Genomic DNA, 24,957 nt, shown 5'->3' with positions numbered 1-24,957 from the left:
AATGGATCAAATTCATTAAGAATATATTGAAAAGTATGACTTGTTCAAAACTTGAATTGTCGGAATTCTGTAATTTTCGTGGCATTGTCAAGCGTGAGTTCGAAACCTGACAATACCATTCGAGTTTTTTTTGCCATATCATATGAGTTCGAAAATGCAATTCATTGATTTTTAATGAAATCCCTTTACTTGATTTGTTTAACAAAATTCATTGTCATTTGAATTGCCAAAAATCTCAAATATGTGACTTCTGACAATGCCACGTAAGCTGAAATGGCAATGTCACGGATACAGAATCGCATTTTCGAAAAAAGCTCTCCTAAGATTCGAACCCAATTTGTCATATGGCATTGCCAGAGCGTTACAGAATTCCCCTCTTGGAAATTACAGCATTTTTATAATAAATCAGAAATATTATACAAATAATTATCGTAAAGTTTATCCGAGACACAAACTTCTTTAAACAGTGTTCTTTTGAAATATAAACTTCCTCTAATACTTTATTATTATCTTCACATCATTATTAAATAAAAATATTACTAAAAAATGTCGATGAACAAACTTAATAAATTAGGAAGTTGTCTGTATATTTCATTACATATTTAGAAGATTTGGTATGAAACTTGGATGAAGAATGACGATAAGGTTTTGATGGTGAATCTGACCTAATCTAAAATTTCCAACAGAGAAAAAATCAATGCCGAAAGTGTTACATATCTCAAGACATAATCAAATTCTTTTTGATTATACAGAATGCTACTCTTATGAATGATTGACTTATAATTAGATTTGTATCAAATCTCATAAAGTAAATATTATTTTTGAACTGACAAAAAAAGATACAATTTCACTATCCTAAATTTTTGTTTTGTTTTAGATTTCTTATCAAAGTGCTATCTCTAATTTTCACCAGAAAAAAAATAGTAAACTTATGGATAGCTTTTAGACTTTTCCCAATCTCATGCTAGATTTTCTGAGTGCAATTTTCCTCAAAATTGCAGCATAAAAACCTTCAGCTGTTGGAGGGAAGTAAGTTGAAAAATCAGTAGAATCATCACGGTGAAAAATTGATTTTTTTCTTCTTCAATACACTTTGCCTCTGATTTGTTTTCATTTATGCCAAGTAATACCCCGAGATAAACGCCATCATTTTGATGCCGCGAAACGATCAACAACCAATTCATCTCTTGGGCATTGTTTGATGATTTTGATGGTTGTCGGCTAGACAAATTTTTCTAAATGATTCTCAATTTGTGTTGTGAATGGAATCACTGGAAGAATACCATTTTTTTTGGTATTCTTCCTTCTATGAAGGGGTCTTACTCTAATCCCAGAAAAAAAGAGACATGATAATTGTATCATCTTTCATCAAAACTATTTATAAAGTACTTTGCTGAGGAGATAAATTTCACGTTAATGGATCATTTTGCATGCGCTAAAGAATTTTTGTGAGGAAAAAAACTGTTGGGTAAATTGGGCTCAATATTTGGCATTATTTAGAATGGATTGAAGTAATTGTGCTCTGTAGAAGCATATATATAGAGTTTGTACATTAACATCAAGGTTAATTGCGAATGGAAAAATTGCGCCAAAGGCGCTTCTGAAGATCTACCAAAAGCACTTGACATTCTTTCCCATCATTTTTCCATTCTTTATTGGCTGCCATGGTTGGTGAATGAAAATGTGGCGGGAAAATTATGGCAGATAGAGGAATAATAAGGTGGAGCCAGGGCTTATGAGCACTTTAAGCTTTTATTTTCTTAATCTTTTTTTTATTTTTTTTTTTTTTGCAAGTGAAGTAATATTTTAGATTGAACTTCTACAATCCCCGAATGTTCTAAGTCGGAATTTCCCTAAGAGAAAACATATTCGAAAATCAGTAAAGTATGAAAGGCAGAACTTAACCCTTTAAGGACGAGTGGGACACCGGTGTCCCAAAAACAAAAACATTTTTTGACTATAGAGAGTTATTTTGTCCTCTATATAGACCAAAAAATTAGTTTTTATTTTTGGGACACCGGTGTCCCATTCGTCCTTAAAGGATTAATTCAGGCTATATTTCACCCTTACTAGGTCAGACGGGTTTGTTGAGTGATAGAGTTAACACTGTTGGTGACCAACCTCTAGAGCAAAACGGTGGAAAAGCTCTTTCTCAGGTTTTATATGTCACCAACGCTAAGACGGCGGTAGACGCTGAAAACTATACGGGATCTCATTAAAACGGAACTGTGCTTCGAAAGCATTATAGACGAATAAATTTATCTATCTATCTATCTATCTGTGACATTATTTTTAGAATTCTAGTGATTATACTCATAATAAATCTTCGATAAGTAACCAGTAGGGGGAAGTGGGGCACTTTTGAATTGGAGCAGCTTTGAAATTGGACTTTTTGCTCTTCTTTTTAAATAAAAATAAACCTTATTATGACAAAATTTAGCTCAACAAACCAATTGAGAAACTGAATTAAATCATGTTAAGGGTCACTTCCACTTCAAAATAGGTGAAAAAGCCCAATTTCAAGGTTGCCCCAATTCAAAGGTGCCCCACTTCTGTCTAGGAGAATTCTACAATTTTTGTGACACTGTCACATGTGAGTTCAAAATCTGACAATGCCAATCGAACTTTTTTTTTCTCTACCACATGAGTTCGAAAATATAATTAGGGGAAAGTGGCCATGCTTTACACGGTCCCAAAATTTACTATGACTATTTTTTTTTCAATAAATGTTACTTACCTTTTCTATATTTTAAAAACTATGGGAAAGTGTCTTGTTTTTAAAATATATTGAGGAGTCGGATTTATTCAGAAACATAGGAAAAATTTGATAATTGTAAAGCTTGGGACCGTGCATAGCATGGGCACTTTCCCCTAATTGATTTTCTAAAGAAATCGATTTTTGAATTGTCAGAAATCTCAAATTTGTGATTTCTGACAATCCCACGTGAGACAAAATAGCAATGTCACTGTTACAGAATCACATTTTCGAAGAAGTTCTCCTGGGATTCGAACGCAATTTGTCATATGACATTATCAAAGAGTTACAAAATTCCCCCACGAGAATTCCATCAAAAATGTTTTATGGCCTCAACACACTAGAGAAAAATATATCCATTCTATGAATTCTGAGATGCGTGAGTTACTCACGTGAGAAATTCACAGCTCTGAGATCACTTTTAGTTGGCGTTTTGTAAAGCTTTCGTAAAAACTATACTGTAAATTCTTAGGTGCATTAACTGTTTTACATGACACTGAACAAGAAAACTTAACGAAACTCTTACAAAAAGACGTTCCAAAAGTCGTGAGTTTCTCACGTGAAAAACTCACGCATCTTAGAATTCATACCCATATTTTAGAGTTTCTCCTACACAAGCGTAGCGAATTTGCTTCAATACGGACATACATTTCTCTAGTGTGTAGAGGTTATTAGAGAACCACAATATTGTAAAATTACAATAAATATTCAAAAAAATATTTGAATTTAACATGGAAAGTAATTAAGTGGGCCAGTAGGGGAATTCTGTTATTGTATGACAATGTCATATGACAAATATTTAATTTTTATATGATAAATCCTAAAGAACTAATCATAAATTCTGCTTTTATTAGTTACTAAAAGCTTCATAGAGCTCCTTTTCGATTGCCATTCGATGCTAATTGATAAATGTTACCGAATTTTACTACAAAAATACGTCACATGACATTGTCATACTATTACAGAATTCCCCTTTAGAATCCACTATAACAGTAACAGCCCCAGAGCAACCTTTAAGCACCCATAATGATGGTAGAGGTTGGACGTGTTGAAGGAATAAAGGATTAGGATTGGTGGAATACGGTCGGCGACTGGGTTGAAATGTGTAGAATAGGCCGTACGCTCTATAGTATTTCAAGATCAAAAATCAAACAACTCTACTCAAATAAGTTAAAAACTATTCTTTCTAAATATAGTTTAGTGAGAAAAGTCAATGAATCTTTATCAAGTCTAAATTATATGAATTTGGGAATTTTTCTAGTATACAATATTGAACTTCACTGCACTGATAGTAGAGTCTTCTAAATTGGAACGCTCGGGGGGTATTTTTGACATTTCTCACCTCCCAAATTCGAACGATTTTTTCAAAACCAACGAAATTTATGTGAGATTAAATTGTACTTTGAATCAAATCCCCGTACTTTCTCGCAAGTCTTAATGGTATCATACGTCCTTTTCATTTTATACGATCATAATGTATATAAACATTCAGGAAGAAGCACATAAATATGATTTTCATTCATCCAGAATACAAATTTTTTAACATAACCCCACAATTAACATTTTAAATCCAAATGTCGTCGTTCGAATTTGAGAGATTCATATTTAAGAGACTACTGTAATTCTATGTGATTCAGTACACACAACATCATCCATCATTTTATGTCGCATCAATCACTGCATTTATTTACATTTCGAATTGATTTATTTACCTCAAAAATTGGGTAATTTAAGTCACGTAATTTAACATCAGTAGAATCATGGGTATACTAATGAAATAAAAATCCTTAATAAAATTGATTTAACAATATGATATTTCGCAATACAAAGTACATTTTCAAATTGTATTTCCATGTTTTATTTTACAAAGAGAAGAAAAAACCTCAAAAGAATATTGATGGTTTCTCTATCGTGATTGCTACGTGAATTTAATTACAGGAGTATAGTGCAATAAAAGTAATATTTATTGAGCTTCCTCCCAATATCCCATGAATTTTGACAATAAATCGCTAAATTGACCGAAATGGTGAAAGTTTCATTTAATTTGGACTTTAGCTATAATTCCCACTGTATGCTGAAATGCATTTAGAGATGAAAGATATCACACGAAAAAAGATTCCATGAAATATCACACAAGATAAGTATTATTTTTTCTGCTTTATTTCCTTCACTTGGTATTTCATGTTCAAAAAATTGCAGAGACATTTTTTCCCATAAAACATTTGGTGTATTAGGCAAAAATCTCTAAAAAAAATCTTTCCTTCCCTAATTATCTCAGTACAGCCTCTCACATTTAACTTTTGGTCCTCTCAAGGAGTGGGAGAGAGGTATAAAGAAAAATAAGGACTACCGAGTCCGACAGAAAAACGCACAGATTTAATGGTTTCTTTCTGGTCATATTGTTAGAGTCAGTGCGTTTTGTTGCCTCTTCGGAGCTATTGCTCTTTTTTGTCCTAAAAAAAAATATTTGAAAAAAAAATCGAAACAAACGCATGAAGATTTTAGGGATACATCTCTTTGGGCTCATCCTGAAAATCCGACAATTTTTGTTACTTGCACAGTTTTGTTGTGCAAGAAATCGTTTTTTTTTTTTCTTTTATTTTGAGATATTTGTGTCTCTTTTTTTAGATACAGCCAAAAGATTATAAATTTGAAACCTGTTTCCCTCAAAAATTTCAATTAACATGTTTGTAAGTATACTAATTAATACTTAGCGGTATGAATTCAATTGACAAAAATTGAATAAATAGAAAAACAAATTCAACGCAATGACTGTTAAAGCCCGATAGTTGAAGAAGAAAATAAAATATGACTTGATCTTTTCAAAGAGAGACTTGTGAGACAATCATATTGTGCATATACATAAGTTTTTTTCATCTTCTGAATGTCACAGAGAGCCTCTGTTTCAGCCACTAATTTCCGTTTGTTTAATCACAAGAAGCGTGATTAAATATTTAGTATCATTACCTTAGTCCAGTATTAGAAATAAACTTTACTAATTCGATTTAAAAACTGTTAATTTTGTCTATTACAATATTTCACTGTGCAAATGTACAGAGTTTGTACGGAGGTATTAAGAGGTAGAATTCTTGGGCAATATAGGGTGGTAGCATAATATTAGGGCCAGTACACTGAGAGAAATCAAAAAAAGTTAAAATAACTTTCTGGAAATGTTAATTTTACCCTGCAGTATTGATCCAAAATCGATGTAAATATTACCCTTTTTAGGTGTAATAGGGGTTAAAGGTACTCTTTTTCATGTTAATTTTACCTTTAAAAAGGTGTAAAATTAACATTAAAAAATGTTGATATATTTTTACACCTAAAAAGTGTTAAAGTTCTGAGGAAAAAATGTTAATCGTATCCTCTTTTTTTTTCAGTGTAGGGTAATGTCCTGGACACACTTACGACTAAAGTCCACAGACGACTAAGCTAGTTCATAGCCAAGTCAGTTCCTGACACACAACAAACGAGGCTTAACTTTTACTGGCATTCACAAAACATAACTTTCCTGGGTTTTCTGTAGATATTTCTATTGAAATGCACTAGTACTTCTTTGAAAATGAAACTACTTTTAAATTTACTTCACAATTCACTTATAATAACAAGAATTATTCACTAGAATCGCCTAAATTGGCTTAAGTCGCGAGTTAACTTCCACCTCACAAATAATTGTAATTAACAATAATTATTGCACGTGTACTGAGATATGATATCACAAATAGTTTCATTTTCAGAGGAGTATTAGTGCATTTCAGTAGAAATTTATGCATAAAAACCCAGGAAAGTTATGTTTTGTGGATACCAGTGAATGCTAAGCCTCGCTTGTAGTGTGTCAGGAACTGACTTGGCTATGAACTAGCTTAGTCGTCTCTGGACTTTGTCGTAAGTGTGTCTAGGGCATAAGATAGGGTAATTTGGAATCATGTGTATTTAGAATTTGGAATTTTGGGATTTCTCACTGTTTCAGATGGTCAAAGAGAAAAAGGAAACCACGGAAAAGTACAAAACTTTACATTCGAGAATACTTCTTTGTTGTTTTTTTTCCTTTTGCCATCTAAAACTGTTAGGAAATCTCTTTGTTCCAAATTAGACACGATTCCAAATTGCCCCATCTTACCCTACTGCACTGGCCAATACTGCACTGAAAACTTAAAAATTCATTTCTTTCGATACTGCGTCTCCCGTCGACTTACCACGATCGATCTTATCGGAAAATCAGGAGATCTGAATCATAGACGAATAAAAATTCATGCAATCGTTAAGAAATTTGCATTACATTTGCTAATATTTTTAATGCTACTCCTTAAAAACCCTACACTTATAAAGGCCAGTTTTATCGCATACTTATATTTTTAAATAATTTTTCAAGAATTATTGTTTTTTCGAGCATCGTCATAAGGGCCATAAGTGTGTACTTTTCGAGGATATTTCACACTTATGGCCACATGGAACAAATAGCGTTTTTATGCTCTATAGGTTTCCCATTAGTGTAAATTTTGCTGAAAGAAATCATTATTACACAATTAGAAGTTGGTTATATTGGAAAATAAAATATGCAATAGATTCTTGCTAATTCAATTCTTCTAAGATCGGGCTACTTTTTGTCAAATGAAAGAAATAAGCTCAAATTTACACTAATTTTTCTTCATAGTTTTTATTATTTATTGATTTTTTTCAATTTTCAATACTTTCCATCACTAAAAATCTGCACAAATCCACTTACTACAAAACAAAATATTTTCTCTAAAATACGCAAATAAACAAAATGACGAGAATTTACTGACATTGACAACTTTTTTCTCCGCGCGAGGGCACTATTTTCTCCCGAGAGGGGCGCTAGCATCTGTTCTCATTTGTTAAATCTCAAACTTTTAGAGAAAAAAGTCTGTCAAATTTCACATAAAAACTCTTGAAAAATTTTTGAACTTTTTTTTTCTATACTTAAATTGGCAAATTTTGCATAAATTCATCAATGAATGTCGTTCGTTTGATTAGGCCAACAACCTCAGTATGGGAAATGAAATTCAGGCTACTTCTTGAGTTGAATAAATTGATACAAAAAAAAATCACAGAAAAAATTGTGTGCCTTGACAAATTAACTCTTCAAATTTCCAAGAAAAGATGATTTTATTAAATATATTTGTAAAAATGTTTTTGATTTTTTATTTAATTTGTAAACTAAAGTTGTAATGACTATCCCGAAATCTATGAAATACTTAAGACATATCTGTAACAATTGATGAACAATATTGTATTTTTAAGAGAAAATCATTTTTAGTCAGTAAATTATGAGATTAGTCGAGAAAAGAAATCATTTTGATCAGTAAAAAATTAAAAGTGGTCGTAAATATCTTTTTAAATTACATAGAAAATGTTAAGACCGTTTATAACTTCTGAATTTTCTCTTTACCATGAATATTTTACAATTTTAGACATTTACAATCTATGATTTCCATTTTATTGACTTATGTACTGACCAAAGTTCATTTAGTGACCATTTTGATCAAACGACTGCCAAATCTGCTACAGCCCTTTCTAACTGCTTCACTTTACTTACTTTAATCTCAAATGATAGTCTTTAATAAGTAATGCGGCATCCATCTCGACTGAAGTATAGGTCTTAACTGTAAGACAAAACCAGTTAAATTATTCAAGGACCGATTCATTATACCAAAACGGTTTCAAAAGGAAACTAACAAAATTGTTACTATATTTCGTATCAAAACCATCTCTGGGTACAATTTTGTTTCAAAGAAAGTTTGCTCGAATATTTTGAACAGTCTATAAAAGTCTTTACCTCGTATTTTGATCATTTTGTGATCAAATTAATTTCTTTTTGTACATAAATCCAATGCCGAATTCTCACTAGAAGCAGGGAAAATTCCTGCTTTCTCCCACGATTGAACCGGGGACATCTCGCTATCCAGACGCGTTCTCTATTATTTGAGTTTTAGCGACAACACCTGTAGGGGGATTCTACATCGATATGACAATGTCATATGAGAAATTTTCGTTTAAAATTTGAAAGCAGGGTAACATTAAAGCCCAGTTATCATCGAACGGCCATTACTAGGAGCTCCATAAAGGTTTTAATAACTGATATGAATCTGATTTTCGATATTTTTTTCCAAATTTACCACATAAACATTTGAAATTTGTCATATGATATTGTCACACTATTACAGAATTCCCCTACTGCTCTAGCTAACTATACAATTAAGACACTTAATCGTTTTATTAAACTTTCAATTAATTAAAAAAATTCTGGGATATAAGTAACATAACCTCAAATACAGTGGAACCTCGATAGAGTAAACTAATTATTTCCAGGCCTGTTGACTCTATTGGATTTGTTGACTCTGTCGGAGTGCAAAAAAAAATCAATTAAAATGTGAAATTTTGATAGAAATATTTATTATTATTTTATGTTTGTACTAGATCAATTTAATTTAATTTTCTGTTGCTTATTTGTTTTCGATCCAAATTTTCTTTTGAGATACTAATCTTTAAAATTTAAAATGTAACTTAAACTAAAATTTACACGTTTTCTTTAAAAGGGTAATTTTAAGATCTTTTATCATGTACGTAAATTGTTTTTAAACAAGTAAGGTCTTTAAAAAGTTTGAATAAATTTAGAAAAAGTTTATACACTATGTTGTACTCAAAAATCTAGCATCCTGTACGTTTTTTTCTTTTTCGTAATTCTAGTTCATATTTTTTTGTTTGTGCCATAATATTATTCACTTCCAAATTAATGATGGCTTGGCTTAAAATTTTTGACATTGCGATCATAGGCTAAATCAAAAAATCTAAAGACAAGATACGAGAGAACTTTCAATCGGTCAAAACCTTTAAAATCACTAAAAGGAAATTATTTTGTTGAAAATTATTACACGGTTAATACACGAATTTCATCACAATATTACCATGTTTTTACATAAATGTTTTTCTTGTGTTAAAAACGCTACATTTGATACACCAAAACACTGATTTTAATTTCGAAAAAATCATAGTAAAATCAAATAATATTATTAGTTCAATAATAAAAGAAAAGTTGACTATCGGAGTCAACTTGGGTCGGAGTCCATAGAGTAAAAAAAATAGCAGTTGATTCTATTGGAGATTGACTCTATCAAGGTCCCACTGTACCTACTAAATTACTTAAGAATAATCTCTGTTGCTTGAATGCTAGATATTTGCAATTCTACGCAATTTTATACACAAATTAAGACTTTAAAAAGAATTATCACATTCTAAGAAACTCCAAGAGCCTTAGAACGTCTAATTATTTTTTGATCATGAAACCTCAAAGATCAAAAATCATAACCTAAATAATCCAAATCAGGCATAGCATCAGTTGTAACTTTTTCTGTGTTAGATTCTGCTAATTTTAAACAATAGTAATTTATTATAATAATTAAATATTTTATTACTCGACATAAATTACTCGTACATAAATCAATCTAAATAATTTTACAGTGTATTGTACCATCACTGCATGATTCTTGTTCTCTCAAGTTGATTATGCTTCATTGTGAGGATTGTGAGTGTCGGAGAAATACTACCATTTCGCATTTCTTTCACTACAGAATAACCACTCAAACGATATAAAGTATTATAATGTACCGAGAGAGCTTGTAATTTTTATCATTATCTCTCTTGGTAAAATTCAATAAGAGTCAATTTAATTGCAAAATCCCAAAGAGAGATGCGCACTTTTCGGCTAAAATCAAATGCAATTACAACGCATTTTTGTGGTGTAATAATTTATTAAAGCTGAAAGACAAAAACCGAGATAGACACAGCATCCAAAAATACTTTCACGTTTCGATGATTTTTCCATAGAAAATGTGATGTGTCTGGTGGCAAAGAGACCTTTTGCCATTATTAGACTTTGATTCGCATGTGTCATTAATTGTGTATATAAGTTTTACCAAAAAGTACCTACTTTTGGTGTACGATTGGAGAGTATTAATTTATGCAAATCTTCCCTATCGTCACCTAATTGTAAATTATTGGAAATTTTTTTTCTTCTATTTGAACATCAAATATTTCCGCAATAATATTGGAAGTTTTTTTTTTTCTTTTTGTTGAGAAATGTTACATTGTGAGACAATTTTTGGATATTGCGACACTATACTTTGGATAGTTTTTACTAATTTCCTATATAGTACAGAGGGGGAATAATTTATGAATGAAATAAAATAAAAATGTCTTTTAATGTTGTGACTTGAGGCAGAGAGACATTCAACGAATTTTTATGAGAGAAAAATTCAAGGGATTGGTTTGGGATATTGCCTAAGTATGGGCGTTTGAAAGCATCGAGCATATGCATGTTGGAAGTTATATGAAATGCTTTTCTCCTTTTTTTCTGTTTTACAGAAATTCCGTCCTTCACACGCCACATAGAAGCCATGGAAGTGGTTTTATAGAGGGAGGAGAGGTATAAGAAAAGTCCCGAAGAAGAGGAGGATAGTTCCTCCGGAGAAGGGAAAAAGAAGAAGAAGAGATAGACAAAAAAAGAAGCGCGAAAGAGGCGCGTTATTCAAATGATTGGAAAATTGCGGATATCATCTAATGACTGAATCAACTCAGCTGCATCAAACGGATAATAGCAACAGCGGTGTGAAAATGGAGCCTCCGGTATCACCGGCTCCATCGGAGCAACAGTACTCCCTCAAGTGGAATGATTTCCAGTCCTCAATTCTCTCGTCATTCCGCCACTTGAGAGATGAGGAGGACTTTGTAGATGTTACATTGGCCTGTGATCAGAGATCTTTTACCGCACACAAAGTCGTCCTCAGTGCATGTAGTCCGTACTTCAGGAAGCTACTGAAAGCCAATCCCTGTGAGCATCCAATTGTTATTCTGCGGGATGTGAGGGCTGAGGACGTTGAGAGTTTACTGAGGTAAGATTGAGAGCTTTTTTCTGAATTATTGCATTTTTTTTCTTTATTTTTTTAGAACCTTTGCTTATTTATAGACCTATTAGGGGACCATGGGGCACATTATCAGGGAACAGTACTTTTCTTTACAAACCCTCAGATTTTTTTGACATTCACGATTATGCAAATATAAAAGGAAATTGACACATCGTCAGTTAAATCAGCAATTGTCGTAATTTCATTTTCGCGATTTTGAGATTATAGGGGAAACTGGGGCAAAATTTGTCAAAACGAAGATTTCAATATTCACTATTTTCTAAAATAAAAAGGAGACTGAGGCTTGAAATTTTTATTATAGATAGCCTTCATAAACCTTCTTACTGTGTTATCACACTCGCACATTAAAATTTTAATATGATTCACATTAATTGTCGCTGGTGATATCATTTTATATTCAAAATTTGATCTATTTGTTGATAAAAAGGTAGACTTGGCTCGCAAAATTTGATATAAATTGATTTATAGCATTAATGTGAAAAATTAATGCGATTTTCTCTTTAATTTTTTAATGTGAAAAATATTTATGCTTTAGGTAAATTTGAACTTTTTTTTGTAGGCCAGTCCACTTCTTTATCAATAAATAGAAAAACCCCAAATATTAAGTGACTCAAAGACACAAATAACATATTTGGACGCTCACAAGCGACAATTAATCTGAATCACATCAAAATTTTAATATTCAAGTGTGATAACGCCGTTTAACTTACAAAGTTTCAAGGGATTCGAGGAAGGATTATGTGAAAAAAATAATGAAATTTTGAGCCCTATTTTTAGAATATTTGGCTTACAGAAAATATCAATACTGATTAGCTCAATTTAAGCACATTTTTCGTTAAGATAGAGAAAAATTATCTCCAACAAAGTTGTAGAGGAATATATTTCCCATAAAAATATGTCTATTTGTTATTTTTAACATTTGCGACAGTAAAACGTCATAAATTATCCGCAGACTGACAAAATTTGCCCCAACAATTTTGAGAATCTCCATAAAATCGACTTTTAGAAAATGATTCGAAAATCACATTTCTTTCGAGAGAGAGGAAAATAGTCTTCTGCAATGTTGTAGAGCAGTAAATTTCCTATAAGAATATGCTCATCATAAAACGTTTAAGTTTTCTCAGAGCTCGTGAAAGAATTAAATATGTGTTTTGACAAGTTTTGCCCCAGTCTCCCCTATACCGTGCCACTCAATACTTTAAAGACCCCCATTTTTCTCCTGTTTTCATACCAAATTTAAATAAAGAACGTTTAAAACAGATGTAAATGACTAACGGCATCTGTAAGATCATATTTTTTGCCTTATTTTCGACAGTTGGTAGTACTGTAGCCAGTTTTGTTATTATCATATTAATAATCGTCGAAAACAGATACCAACATTCAACTAAGTATTGAGATTATCTCACTGTTTCAGATAAGCAAAGAAAAAACACAGACCGTAAAATAGAAAAAGACGATTAAGAACAAAAAAGAAGAGATTTCTTCCCTTTGAATCTCTAAAATAGTGAGAAAATCTCAAATGTCCCAAATTGTAAATGGTTCCAAATTACCTCATTTCACCCTATATGCAATGAAGAAAGAAATTTTTTTTTGTTTCAATTTTGAATACAAAATGGCAACGGAGAAGTGCTAGGACCTCTAGGACTGAGAGTTGATTTTTTGAGGTCCACCACGCGTAATTTTTATCCGATTGACTTGAAATTTTCAGGGTAGCTGCTCAGATATATTTTCTAGGGAAACATGATTTTTAAGATTGATAAACAATTACATTTGTTAGAAATAAATAAATTCAAGTTTTGAAGTTGCTACCAATTCTGTAAGAAACAATATTTCTTAAAAGTGTTAGGTAATTTCTATATAGAATCTATCTAAGCAACTACCCTGAAAATTTAAAGTCATTCGGATAAAAATTTTACTAAAATTTCGGATTAAAAATTCGGAGAAAATTGACCCTTAGTCAGAGCACTACGCACCGCCATTTTACATTCGAATTTGAAATAAAAAAATTTTTTTTAGTCCTCCAGACATATACACCTGAAAAATCATATTGATCAATCCGATCAATCCATTATCAAATTCACAAGAAATTCACCAAAAATGTTAATTTTGGACGTTGACATAATTTTGGACGTTGACACATCATAAACTTCTTATTTTATATTTTTCGAAATCTGTTTTACGTAAAAAAAATTAAGATGTTTTCAAGCTCTCCATAAGTGTGTATCGTCCAGAAGTGATAACTATACCCTCCCAAATTTTCGAAAATCTAAAATTCGTAAAAACATAATGAAAAATACGTTTCCGTAGATAGTTTGCGTGGGGTGAAGGAAAATTTTGTGTTAGGTTAAAATCGAAAGATTCTAGCTGAACTTACTTCATTTACTAGTTAAAAGTACTTTTTGCAACAGAATTCAATCAAAACCCGGTTTTAAAAGCATGATTCCTTTGCTTGACATCTTTGAAAGGCTGACTATGACTTTTCATTTTCAAATTTCGAAATTTCTCACTAGAAGAAGTTAAAATTTCGAAATTGTAGTTTTAATATTCGGAAAAAATGTATTTAAACTTTTCAGTAAAGACACTTTTATATAATCAAGCTACTACTGTGAATTGGTAGGTTTTTTTTACAGAATTTTGAGCAGGAAAAGTTGTGCAAAAATTAGACTATATGGGTTATACTTTTGTATCCTAAATTTTGAATGAAACACTTCGATAGAACTTACATCTAGAACTCCATTACATCTCTATATTGCTTGCAAATGTTCTTATTTGCATGAAAATATAAGTTAATTTTTCTGAAAAGGAATTTAATGAATAGTAGTGGTGCAATTGGTAAGAGTGTTCGGCTCTTGGGCGGTGATACCCCCGGCTGGACTGTCACAGTTGTGAGTTCGAGTCCCGCCCGGGGCAAATTATTGAAGCGTCTGAATGGACACTTTTCACGAAACATTGTAAACTGAACAAGGCACAAAATGGCAATACAAGCCCGGTACATCGAAATAAATAAATAAGAATAATAATTTATTGAATATTAAAAGGGCTAGGCTGCCTATTTTGAAATGAAGAGAAGGTTTATAATTATCCATCTGAGAAAAAAACGGGGGTACGATTAACTTTTTTTCCTCAGAAATTTAACACTTTTTAGGAGTAAAAGTATATTAGCATTTTTTAATTTTAATTTTACACCTTCCTAAATGTAAAACTAACATGAAAAAGAGTAACTAACCCCTAATACAGATAAAAAGCATAATATTTACACCGATTTCGGTTCAATACTGCAGGGTAAAATAAACACTTCCGGAATGTTATTTTAACTTTTTCAGATTTCTCTCAGTGTAAAGATATGATTATTTATCTCTTTCTAAAAGGAAAATTCCCATTCTTTGAAAGCTATCGTGTACGGGCCATGTATACCTTCCCCTAAAAGTTCTTTCGCAACTTTACGAAAAATTCAAGGATCGACTCATATTTAAACCGAAAGTGATTTGAATTTCCAGTTCCTGGAAAAAAACTTTAGGAATCCCATCCCACGTATTCACTGGGTTCCCTATGAGCTCTTCGTGGTTTCTTATCAGTGATAAGCAGAGGAAATTATAGATTCCTGCAAATTCAATTCAGATTCGAATTTGGAGGACATTAAAGCAGGAATTTTCAAACTTAGCAAGGAAATGTTTTTTTAGTATTTAAATCGAAGTCTCTTGGGATTTGAATAAAATAAAAGATTAGTCGATAAAAGTTTTTTCGTGCAAAATGTGCAAAATCCAGAGTTAAAGTTCTTAGAATTGAAAATTGACTCTTTTGCCTTCAGGTTTATGTACAATGGGGAAGTGCACATTGGACATGAGCAATTGAGTGATTTCCTGAAGACGGCTCAGTTGCTGCAGGTGCGTGGACTGGCGGATGTTAGTGGTCCATCGATGGGTCATACAATGACGTCATCGTCGAGACTAACACATGCCGCCCTCAATACCCAAGTGTCCACACCAACAGTACAAGAACTAAAGCCGTCGCCGGTAAGAAAAAAAGTAATGTGGCCAAGTATTCTTCATGAGAATTTTTGACACATACCTTCCCGATTTACCGGATGATTCACCGAAATTTTGTTTATTGTAGACCTCGGGATCTCTCTTGCCATGGGATTTGCCAGATGATCGATCCAATCAGAACTTGGTTAATACCCCACCGCCACAGAAGCGCATCAAGAGCATAGATCTCTATCGGGCGCAACATGGTCTGAGTCCTGATCGGAATACCGAGGGCAATTCACCGTCAAGTCAGGGTCAGATGCGCGAGAAGGATCGCGATAGGAGTGATCGTGAGAGTGATCGCAGTCGAAAGTCCTCATTGGAACGGGATAGGAGTCTCGAATTGAGAGATTCTCTCCTGGGTCAAGCTCTCGAGGGAGGTCCAACACTTATTGTGCCATCTCAGGTGAGTATCAATCCCCGAAAAAAAAGTGTCGTGTTTTTTTGTGTCCTTGATTGATCCTTTTTAACAAAAGAAACATCCGGATCTTGCATCACTTCAGCAACAGAGCAATGGGGAGGATTCCAATAGTAGCGATGCAGCTTCCGATCGAGAAGATGGCATGGATAATGCCATGGATGGCCTCAATGGCTCAATAGAACACTCACGAACGCCTTCATTCCCCAGTGCATTTTTGGGCCTTCAGGGACTTCCACTGATGCCAGGACCATCCGGAATGCACGCAGACAATTTCGGTAAGAAAGCAATTTTATTTTACCAATTTTTACCCATTTTTTGCCTACTGTTGATATTATTTATTTTTCCTTTATTTCTCTTTTATTTGCTCTTTTGCCTTTTTGCACCTCAATGTAAAATTTATTTCACCATTTACTCGATATCTCTCTCGATTATTTGTATAATCTTATGAGGATTGTTTCAGAAAAGTGAATTTGTCTTAAAGTAAACAGTCCTATTATCGCTTTTTAAAAAAAATACTTCAATGCAAAAATTTACAGTGATTTTTATTTATTCAAAATTCAATTTAAATATTATCTTACAAAATTCGATAAATATTGCTTCTGGAAATATTTTCTTAAATGCAATTGAGTTTAGAAGGACTTCCTGTTGAATGTGTTATTCAATCCCAATTTAAATTATCAAATCATTTGTATCTTATTTACAAAATGCCCAAAGTTGCTGATTTTAAGAATTTAATGAAGCTGAATTGAAAAATTCAGCTTCATATCTTTTTACTTGTTATATGTACTAAAATAAGAAGATGGTCTAAAACTTAGTACACGTGGAATTCATTCCGATTGAGCTTTTTACATTATTCCATCTTGTATTTTGAGTTTTCTTGTAGATTTACTAAATTAGTACTTGTACTAAAAATACGTATATGAGCGCATTTCGACCACCTTTAAATTTTAGTACTGTAATATATTAAATCTACGGAATTCCTTATCAGTTATTGTCTATGTCTCAATAGGAACTTTAGATGGAAACCAAACTAAAAAATTCATTACTTGTTAATGGTATTTTTCACCTAACCTCAATTATTTTAGGATAAAAAGTTATTTCCTTATTTCCTGGGTCATAGATTAAACTTCCAAGCATTCCAACTCTTAAAATCTTCAAGCTTCTTTCAATAAGTTACCAAATATTTCATGATTAGCAGAAATTGTCTCCTCAAAATGAAACTGTCCTAAGTACATTTAATTTGTATCAGCATTTGTTGCTAATGACGCATCATAAAGCGGCGTTTGCTACGATTGCAGATACAAAGAAAATGCAATTAGAACAGCTTCATTTTGAGGAGACGAAATGTCAATCCGATACCCGTATCTAATACGGGTACGGAGCTAGGGTTTTCTTGTACTAAAATTACCTATTTGATCATGTAATATAGAGATTTATTACAAATACTAAATTACGTCCATGGTGTACTGTGTTATCTGTCTTTGTTTAGCCAAAACTTACTTAATTTTATTTTGAATATTATCCAGATTTAGTACAAAAAAATAGAACTAGGCCTTCCCTGAAAAATTTGTAACTTGTTGAATTGTACTTTACTTGTACTAATACTTTAAAGAGTAAACGAGACTCAAACAACGGATCTCACTCTCAACTCGTATAATTTTTCATACAAATTTGTTCTTGATCACGTTAATAACACGGTATTGTTCTTTTCGGTCCTTCTTGAATGTACTAGATCTGTACTAAAATTACACCCAGCATTATTTTTACAGTTCGCTAGCTTAAAATTAAGAACCATTGGCAAGCGAAATCAATAACTTAAAAATTATTCAACAATTCCAAGCTTACAATTCTATAACAGAAATCGGTTTCCATGATTGTACAAAGTTTAGTACTCAAATTGGATTAAAAGAAAAGCTTTAGAAGTTTATCAGATTTAACTAAAAATCATTTCTAAAAGTTAGTACAAATATAAATACAGAGAACAAAACTTAGTACCCTCATAAATTAATTGTACCAATACATTTTAGAAGAAATAAGAATTTAGTACAAGTATGAAAATGAAAATTGTTGAATTTCGAACAAATACAAGACTGCTTGACTAACTCGACATTGTGGCTTCCTTTGTTTTAAACGTAGTATAGACGTTTAATCCCAATTTGTACTAAGGAAAAATGATATTAAAGTAATTAATACAATTTGCAACAAATACAAATTTAGTACAAAATATAAAATACAAATAATTCAATTTAGTACAATTACATAACTTCTTTTTACTAATTCAACATTATGGATTTTCTATTAACTATGAGAGAGAGATAGAGACATAAATAACTCACTTGACAAACGTCTGGCGGCGCTGCGGTTGCATAAAATCTCTGAAATGCGACAAAATATTTTCTTCTCTATTTTATCCTTATTAGCAGGTCGTGTCCCTTCTTGTAATATGTACTTTTGCATTCCTTATTAACCAAAATAGTGTTGTTCAAAAGGATTTTTCTCAAACTGATCCTGAATTTTGGGACAGCTCAAAAGAATATGAGTCTTCCAGCTCAAAATTTCATCCCAATGTTTGTGTTGTAATATCGACAATTATTCACAATTAACCCAAAGAACTGTATTCAACTAAATTACTAAAAGGATTTTCTTGTGAAAATGACTTAACTCTAAGGAATTAAACAATTTTCACATTACAAAAGCTCTCATTTTCTCTACGGGAATTTTCGCGGCATTTCGAAGAATGCCAACAGGCACCACCAAATTCACTTCGGCTTTTCTTTTAGCTCAGGCCTATTCTAGACATTCAGTTGCTTGCACCAGGCGGGACTCGAACTCAAAACTGTGAGAATCGAGTCAGAGATTTCATCTGCCCAAGCCCTAATGGTCTTGCCTATTGTGGCACTGAGATCCCCTTAGTACAAATACAAAGACACAAAGTTTTTAATTGGGTACAATTATAAAACTACTTGACCAACTATTGCCAATTTATGATGAATTTGTACTAAGCAAAAGACGGTATTAATATTCTCAGAAATTTAGTACAAAATGCTAATTTAGTACAGATACAAAAACAAAGTTCTATTGATTACAAAATTGCTTTGATCAATTTGACATTATGGATTTTTTTTTTATTTTGTATGTTAAGTTTATTGATATTTCGTACTAAAAAAATATCATATTGACATTGACCGAAATTTAGTACAAATGACATATTGATATTGGCAATTCCATGCTTTATTTTTCTGTCTCCGGAACTGTAATAAACTCATACTTGACTTGTACTAAAATCTAAAAATCAACCAACATCGTTCTAAACATATCTACGATTTAGTACAGATCATAGTTGCTAAATCTCAAATAGATTTAGTACCTGTGTTACGGTGACTGATTTATTAAATCTATCAAAGTCTTAAAAACGATTTACCATCGCACCCCTCGGTTTTTTTTCGAAGTATTTTGAGTTGAATATAAGCTATCGAAAAAAAGTAAATACAGTGGAGATTTTTATCAGTTAATATCTTCCACCTTCCCCATCGAATGACAAGAGAGAAGAGCATTATCCGTAGCATTTTTAGTGGAGTTATTTCGCAATATACGCTCCTCATATCACACCCAATTTTTCTTGATATTTGATCATTCACCTTCGATGTGTGTCGTCCTTCTTATGCAAAAAAAAAAAAAAACGAAAACGAAGAAAAGCGGCGAAATCTGAACTGATATCCTGTCATTGATTTGCCAAGTTGGACGGGGTCAATCCATTTGGTGAAAGGCAAAGAAAAAAAATTGTAGGGGAGTGTGGGGAGAAAGGGAATAGCTTAGGAGATATTGTTCACGTATTGAGATATTAATACCCTGAAGAAAAACGTGTATATATATATATATATATTGACTCACGTCAGCACTTTTTTACGCCTTACTGAATGTTTGTGTACTGAGGGCAATAATACTAGATATAGTAGAAGAAAAATTTCACTTCACCAGATACACTTTTGCCTTTTAATGTGTGTGCTCGTAGAGGAGAAAATAAAAGTGGTGTCTTTGGCAAAAGAGGAGGACTTTTATCCTTCGGGCCGTATCCCTTCCTCCTGAATGACTCCCAGTGTCGTCCATTTGGGTCGACTTTATTACATCGAATAAGTTCACTTCGTCGAATTTAATTGGGTATAACTTTTATTGTTATACGTCTTGTTATTAAAAAAGGAAGAAGAATATAATCAAGTGTGAGATGAATTGGGGAGGGACAATTTGGATGGTATAGAACAGAGTGAGAGAGAAAGGGAGGATAGACGCACCCAGGATAGTAAATCTCAGTAAAACTTCCTCTTCATCCATTCGAGAAGAGTCTTGGAAATTATTTAGGATCTCTTTTGCCCATGAATTGAGAACAATAATATTTGATTTTATGTGGTAGTGTAGTATCCATTTGTACAATTTTACTTTATATACTCGTCTTATTATTATGTAAGTTGCTGAGAACATCACTCCCTTATCTCATGTCCACCCAAAATTTATACCTTCAACGGTCTTCTCTTCAGTGATTGGGATCGTCTTTTGCACCTATCTCAATGCTCTCTTCTGGACTCAATATTACGAATTCCACTTCGTTCTATTTTGGCCACGCATGTGTGACTTGAAGGGATGAAACAGAGTTGAAATACTGTCCAGGAGAATTAATTTATAGAGCAGAAACATTCATCACTTAAGAACTGCAATAAGGATGAAGTTTGTCAAGCGGAACCGATCACTCCTGAATTCTTGAAATTAGAAATTCCCTATTTTTTTAGATACCCTACGAATTTAGAAAGTATTTCCTTCCCTAGATTTTATACCTTACAATGTCTTAACCATAGCCACAAATTATAGTAACTTTTCAAGGTTAAACAGAGGTCAGAAATCGATTTGAAATCCTTCAAAACTTCGGATAGTAGACGGAAAAATAGACCTCTCTTCATATTGTTTCTTTAATTTTTCACGACGTTTGGAGAATAGATATTTTCATCATCAAGTTTCGAATTTAGACGAAAAATCACGTACAGGTCGGAAAATTTTCTTCTCCATCATATCAAACCAAAAATTCATTCAAAACACTCTTCTTCTTCTTCTTTACACCTTGAACACTAAATTCTACGATAATTTTTGATGAACTTGCTCACTTTTGTGTAACTCGTCGGTTTAAACTTTCGAACTTCCAACGGATTTTTAAGTAAGTTCTCTCTGATATACCTTCGAATTGGTAAAGGAAAAACCTCAGTCGGCAAAGACTTTCAAATCGGAAAGGCTATTACTGAAAGAGAAGAAATCAATGTTTTCAGACGATTTTGAAAAGCACAGTTTTTCGAAAATAATTCGAAGATTCTTATTTCCAAAGGAAGATTTCGAATTAAAATAACTTGGCAATTTCCAGGTTATTTTAATTCGAATTCTTCCTTTCGGAATAAGGATCCTCGACTCAGCTTTATCTCGCAAAAAATCTCCTCTGAAAAGTTTTATATTTGAAATATTTTTAAATAATTTGTGCTTTTCAGACTTATATGAAAAGCACTGATTCTATAGAAAACTCAAGAAAAGAAGAAAATAGTTTGTAAGGTTATTTGTAAACATTTGTGAATTTTAAAGAATAAGAATAAGAAAGTTTGAATTATTTGAGCATCAACGACATTATGTTTAAATAGAATTCCATTTACCTTTTAGCCAAGACACTATTGAAGAAACAATTTGTAAATGCGAATGTACGGAGTTTTAGAATTCACAAGTTAAATCTGAAAAGTTCTAAGAACTATATTTAGAAAGTCAAAAAAGAGATATTTGATCTTCTTAATATTTCTGTAAGATGGCTGAAGTACTGCTTGTTCGAATTTCGAAGTGCTGAAGTGTCAAAATGTGTAAGTCATCACTTTGTTATGAGGATGTAAACATAGCAACGAAACTTATATTCCTGTTCCATTTATTAAATCCCTTCATAATCACTAAGTAATTCAGACCAATTTTTTAGTGTGATATTTCATAAAATTTCCCCACCTTCTCAGAAAATATTGTCTGAAAATTCGAAACTAAATTTGAATTCTTAGAACATCAGTGACTTTTTGTGCAAATAGGGTTCCATCAGAATCTACTTGTGTTTGCGCCCAGTCTTATCATTCACAAATAGATCTTGAAAAATTCGAAGATCTATTTGAAAAGCCAAAAAGAGACTTTCTTACTTCTTGATATTTTCGCAAGGTGACTGAAGTACATCCTGTTCGAATTTCGAAGTGCTCAAATGTCAAAATGTGTTGATCTTAACCAGAGGTGTGCAAGAAACCGTTGAAACCGAATTAACGTCAAAATAAGTTTGTTATAGTAGCGTTTTGACCATTGACATACATGTTTCATTTGACGTTAATTCGGTTTCAACGGTTTCTTGCACACCTCTGATCTTAACTTTGTTGAGAGGAAAAACACAAACCAACGACGTTTATTGTTTTTATCCCATTATTTAATCCATAATCACCGAGTAACTCTTTTGCGAGATTTTTAGTGCAATATTTGATAAATTTTCCTCACCTTGTTCGAAAATTTAGTTTGAAAATTCGATTCTTCGAACATTAATGTCTTTTTGAGCAAATAGTGTTCGCCATTTACCATTTAGCCAAGACACTATTGTAGAATCAAACTCTACTTGTGTTTGAACTCTCAGTACAGAGATTTCATCTCAGAAACAAACCATTAGAGGAGATTTTCCATGACACACCAAGAAACGCCAAAGAAGGCCCATTTCAAAATATCCCTGTTTAAATGAAGTCTTAAGTTAACAATCTTTATTTAAAATCTATATATTTTTCAAATCAAACAAAATTTTATAAGGGTGAGTTTTCTTTCCTTATCTCCCATGTCCGTCCCGAGAAGTTTCATTTTCTACTGCTGAATGTACACACAAAAGGATTTCATTTCCTCACAGCACACACATACTTACTCCCCCATCCCCTATCCCATAAATTCCTCCCGTGAATCTCCCGAAATCGAAGTTGAAGCTCCTTTTGCGGAGAAAATCTATATCGTATTGTGAGACTTGACAATGGATTTTATGTGGGGATTCTTCAAGATATTCTTCAGTATCTTATGGCGTTAGTTTCAAAAACTATCTTGAGAAAATTGTGAGAAAATTATGTCTTAAAAAAAACAGAGGAGAAATATGAATATTTTGTCAACTATAAATTATATTCATCCCCGTGATATTTGTGTATAAATTATGTTTTTTAACAGATAATAAATCATGGAATGTGAAGAGCGGAAAAATGCAACATTTGGTAGTAAACTTTCTTATAGGGGGGTGGTTTTGTGTTTGTTAGAGAAGATGAAGAAGAAAAAAAAATTGCCAGAGTTTTCTCTTTTTCGAGAGGGAAAATTTATGATTTTCACGTGATATTTTCACCCTCTGCGTTCTCAATTCATTTTCTGTCAATTTTATTTTAAAAGATGTGAAATTCTATTTGAGTGCGATATATAACTTTGAAGTGATGCATTTTCCACTGAATGATTAGTCACTTTGAGTTGGAAAAGGTTTTTGTCTTTTCCCAAGTAACCCATTCCAAATGGGTGATAGAGGATCATCTGAGAATAAATAACTCCATTCGCTGGGAAATAATTTCCCATTCCACCTTTTTCGTGGTAAAACAGAAAGAGAGAGATTGGCGGCGTATGAAGAAAATTCTCACAGCACATTTCCTTTTCCTTTTCCATCTGGTTGTGGCCGCGTGTTGTATGTTTGTGGAGTAACCATGAGGATTTGTTTGCTATGCCACAAATACTGCGAAAGAGGGTGGTTTTAGGGGGTGATGATAGGGGTTTTGGTTGGGATGGTGGGAAGAAGGATGAGTTGGAGGCAGTATAAATTTAATTAATTTATGTACATGTGAGTTAATGTGAAAGAACCATGCGGATATGTGCATTAGAAAGGAAATCATTTGAAGGAGCGTAGTGATATATATTTTCTCCCATTCGCATTTCACCTTTTCATCCAAAACCCTCTTTGAAATTACTCCCGAACCATCCCCCTCCCTATCACAAATAGCCATATATTTATGCTCGAGAGGACGTTCGAGCAAAGACAAATTTTGCACATATCCCGAATAGAAACATACTAACATGTATATATATATATGATTAAATTATTAACACTCGGATAATATTTTATTAAAACGACTACACGATGAATGATCCCCCCAGATAGACGAACCAGATATTATATTCCACTGAATTATCCACATTTAGAGTTTCACATTTCTAATATTGAACATTTATAAGGAACACAGGAGGAGAGCATTTTCTCTCGCATGATAAAAATTGATTGCCAATACGTGTATTGGCACTTTAATTAATACGAATCACATTCATCTCAGTGATTCTTCTGGCCTTCACTCAGGTGGAAATATCTTGTTTCTCCCAGTGAAAAATTTAGACACTCATGCAAATTTCTACTAATGTTAGCTCATTATTTCACTGAGTTCTTCTCTTAATATTTCTTTTTTTTTGGTTTTTTGATTTTAATTTGTCCCGGAAAAAATTGCTAATTGCTGAATTCTCATAATTCTTCTTGATTGGTTTGACATACACAAGCTATTTTGGTCATTTTACCAATTTTGCAAGCTTTCCAATCAGATTCTCATGTTCAACTAAAGTGTTTTAACTAATTTGTGAATATGCATTTACAGCTGAAAAAAATCTTTTAAAATCTATAAAATGACTTTAACTTGCGTTAGATGGAAATTCGTGGGAAAGATTGCAAAGATTTAGAGAGGGGAGACAATTTTCAGAACGATATAGGGGAAGGCTTTG

The 24,957-nt window shown here is 32.5% G+C and overlaps 1 protein-coding gene across 19 annotated transcripts in view; it reads left to right on the top strand.

Annotated features, from left to right (window-relative positions):
• The window catches only part of LOC129807826 (protein abrupt), a 169,800-nt gene that overhangs the window by 112,078 nt on the left and 32,765 nt on the right, over nt 1-24,957 (top strand). For 10 of the 19 annotated variants that reach the window (XR_008752327.1, XR_008752328.1, XM_055857347.1 and 7 more), the window contains 4 exons: nt 11,141-11,667; nt 15,509-15,725; nt 15,814-16,131; nt 16,202-16,421. Coding sequence is in view for 16 of the 19 variants with exons in the window: in XM_055857347.1 (XP_055713322.1) it covers nt 11,336-11,667; nt 15,509-15,725; nt 15,814-16,131; nt 16,202-16,421 (1,087 nt within the window). In the remaining 3 variants the exon portion in view is untranslated. The remainder of the gene's footprint in view (nt 1-11,140; nt 11,668-15,508; nt 15,726-15,813; nt 16,132-16,201; nt 16,422-24,957) is intronic. The other 9 variants (XR_008752329.1, XM_055857352.1, XM_055857357.1 and 6 more) reach the window with 3 other exon arrangements.

The sequence above is a fragment of the Phlebotomus papatasi genome, chromosome 3 (assembly GCF_024763615.1).
Source record: "Phlebotomus papatasi isolate M1 chromosome 3, Ppap_2.1, whole genome shotgun sequence".
Classification (NCBI taxonomy): Eukaryota; Metazoa; Arthropoda; class Insecta; order Diptera; family Psychodidae; genus Phlebotomus; species Phlebotomus papatasi.
Note: the sequence above shows the minus strand (reverse complement) of the source record. Positions and strands in the feature narration are given on the sequence as shown.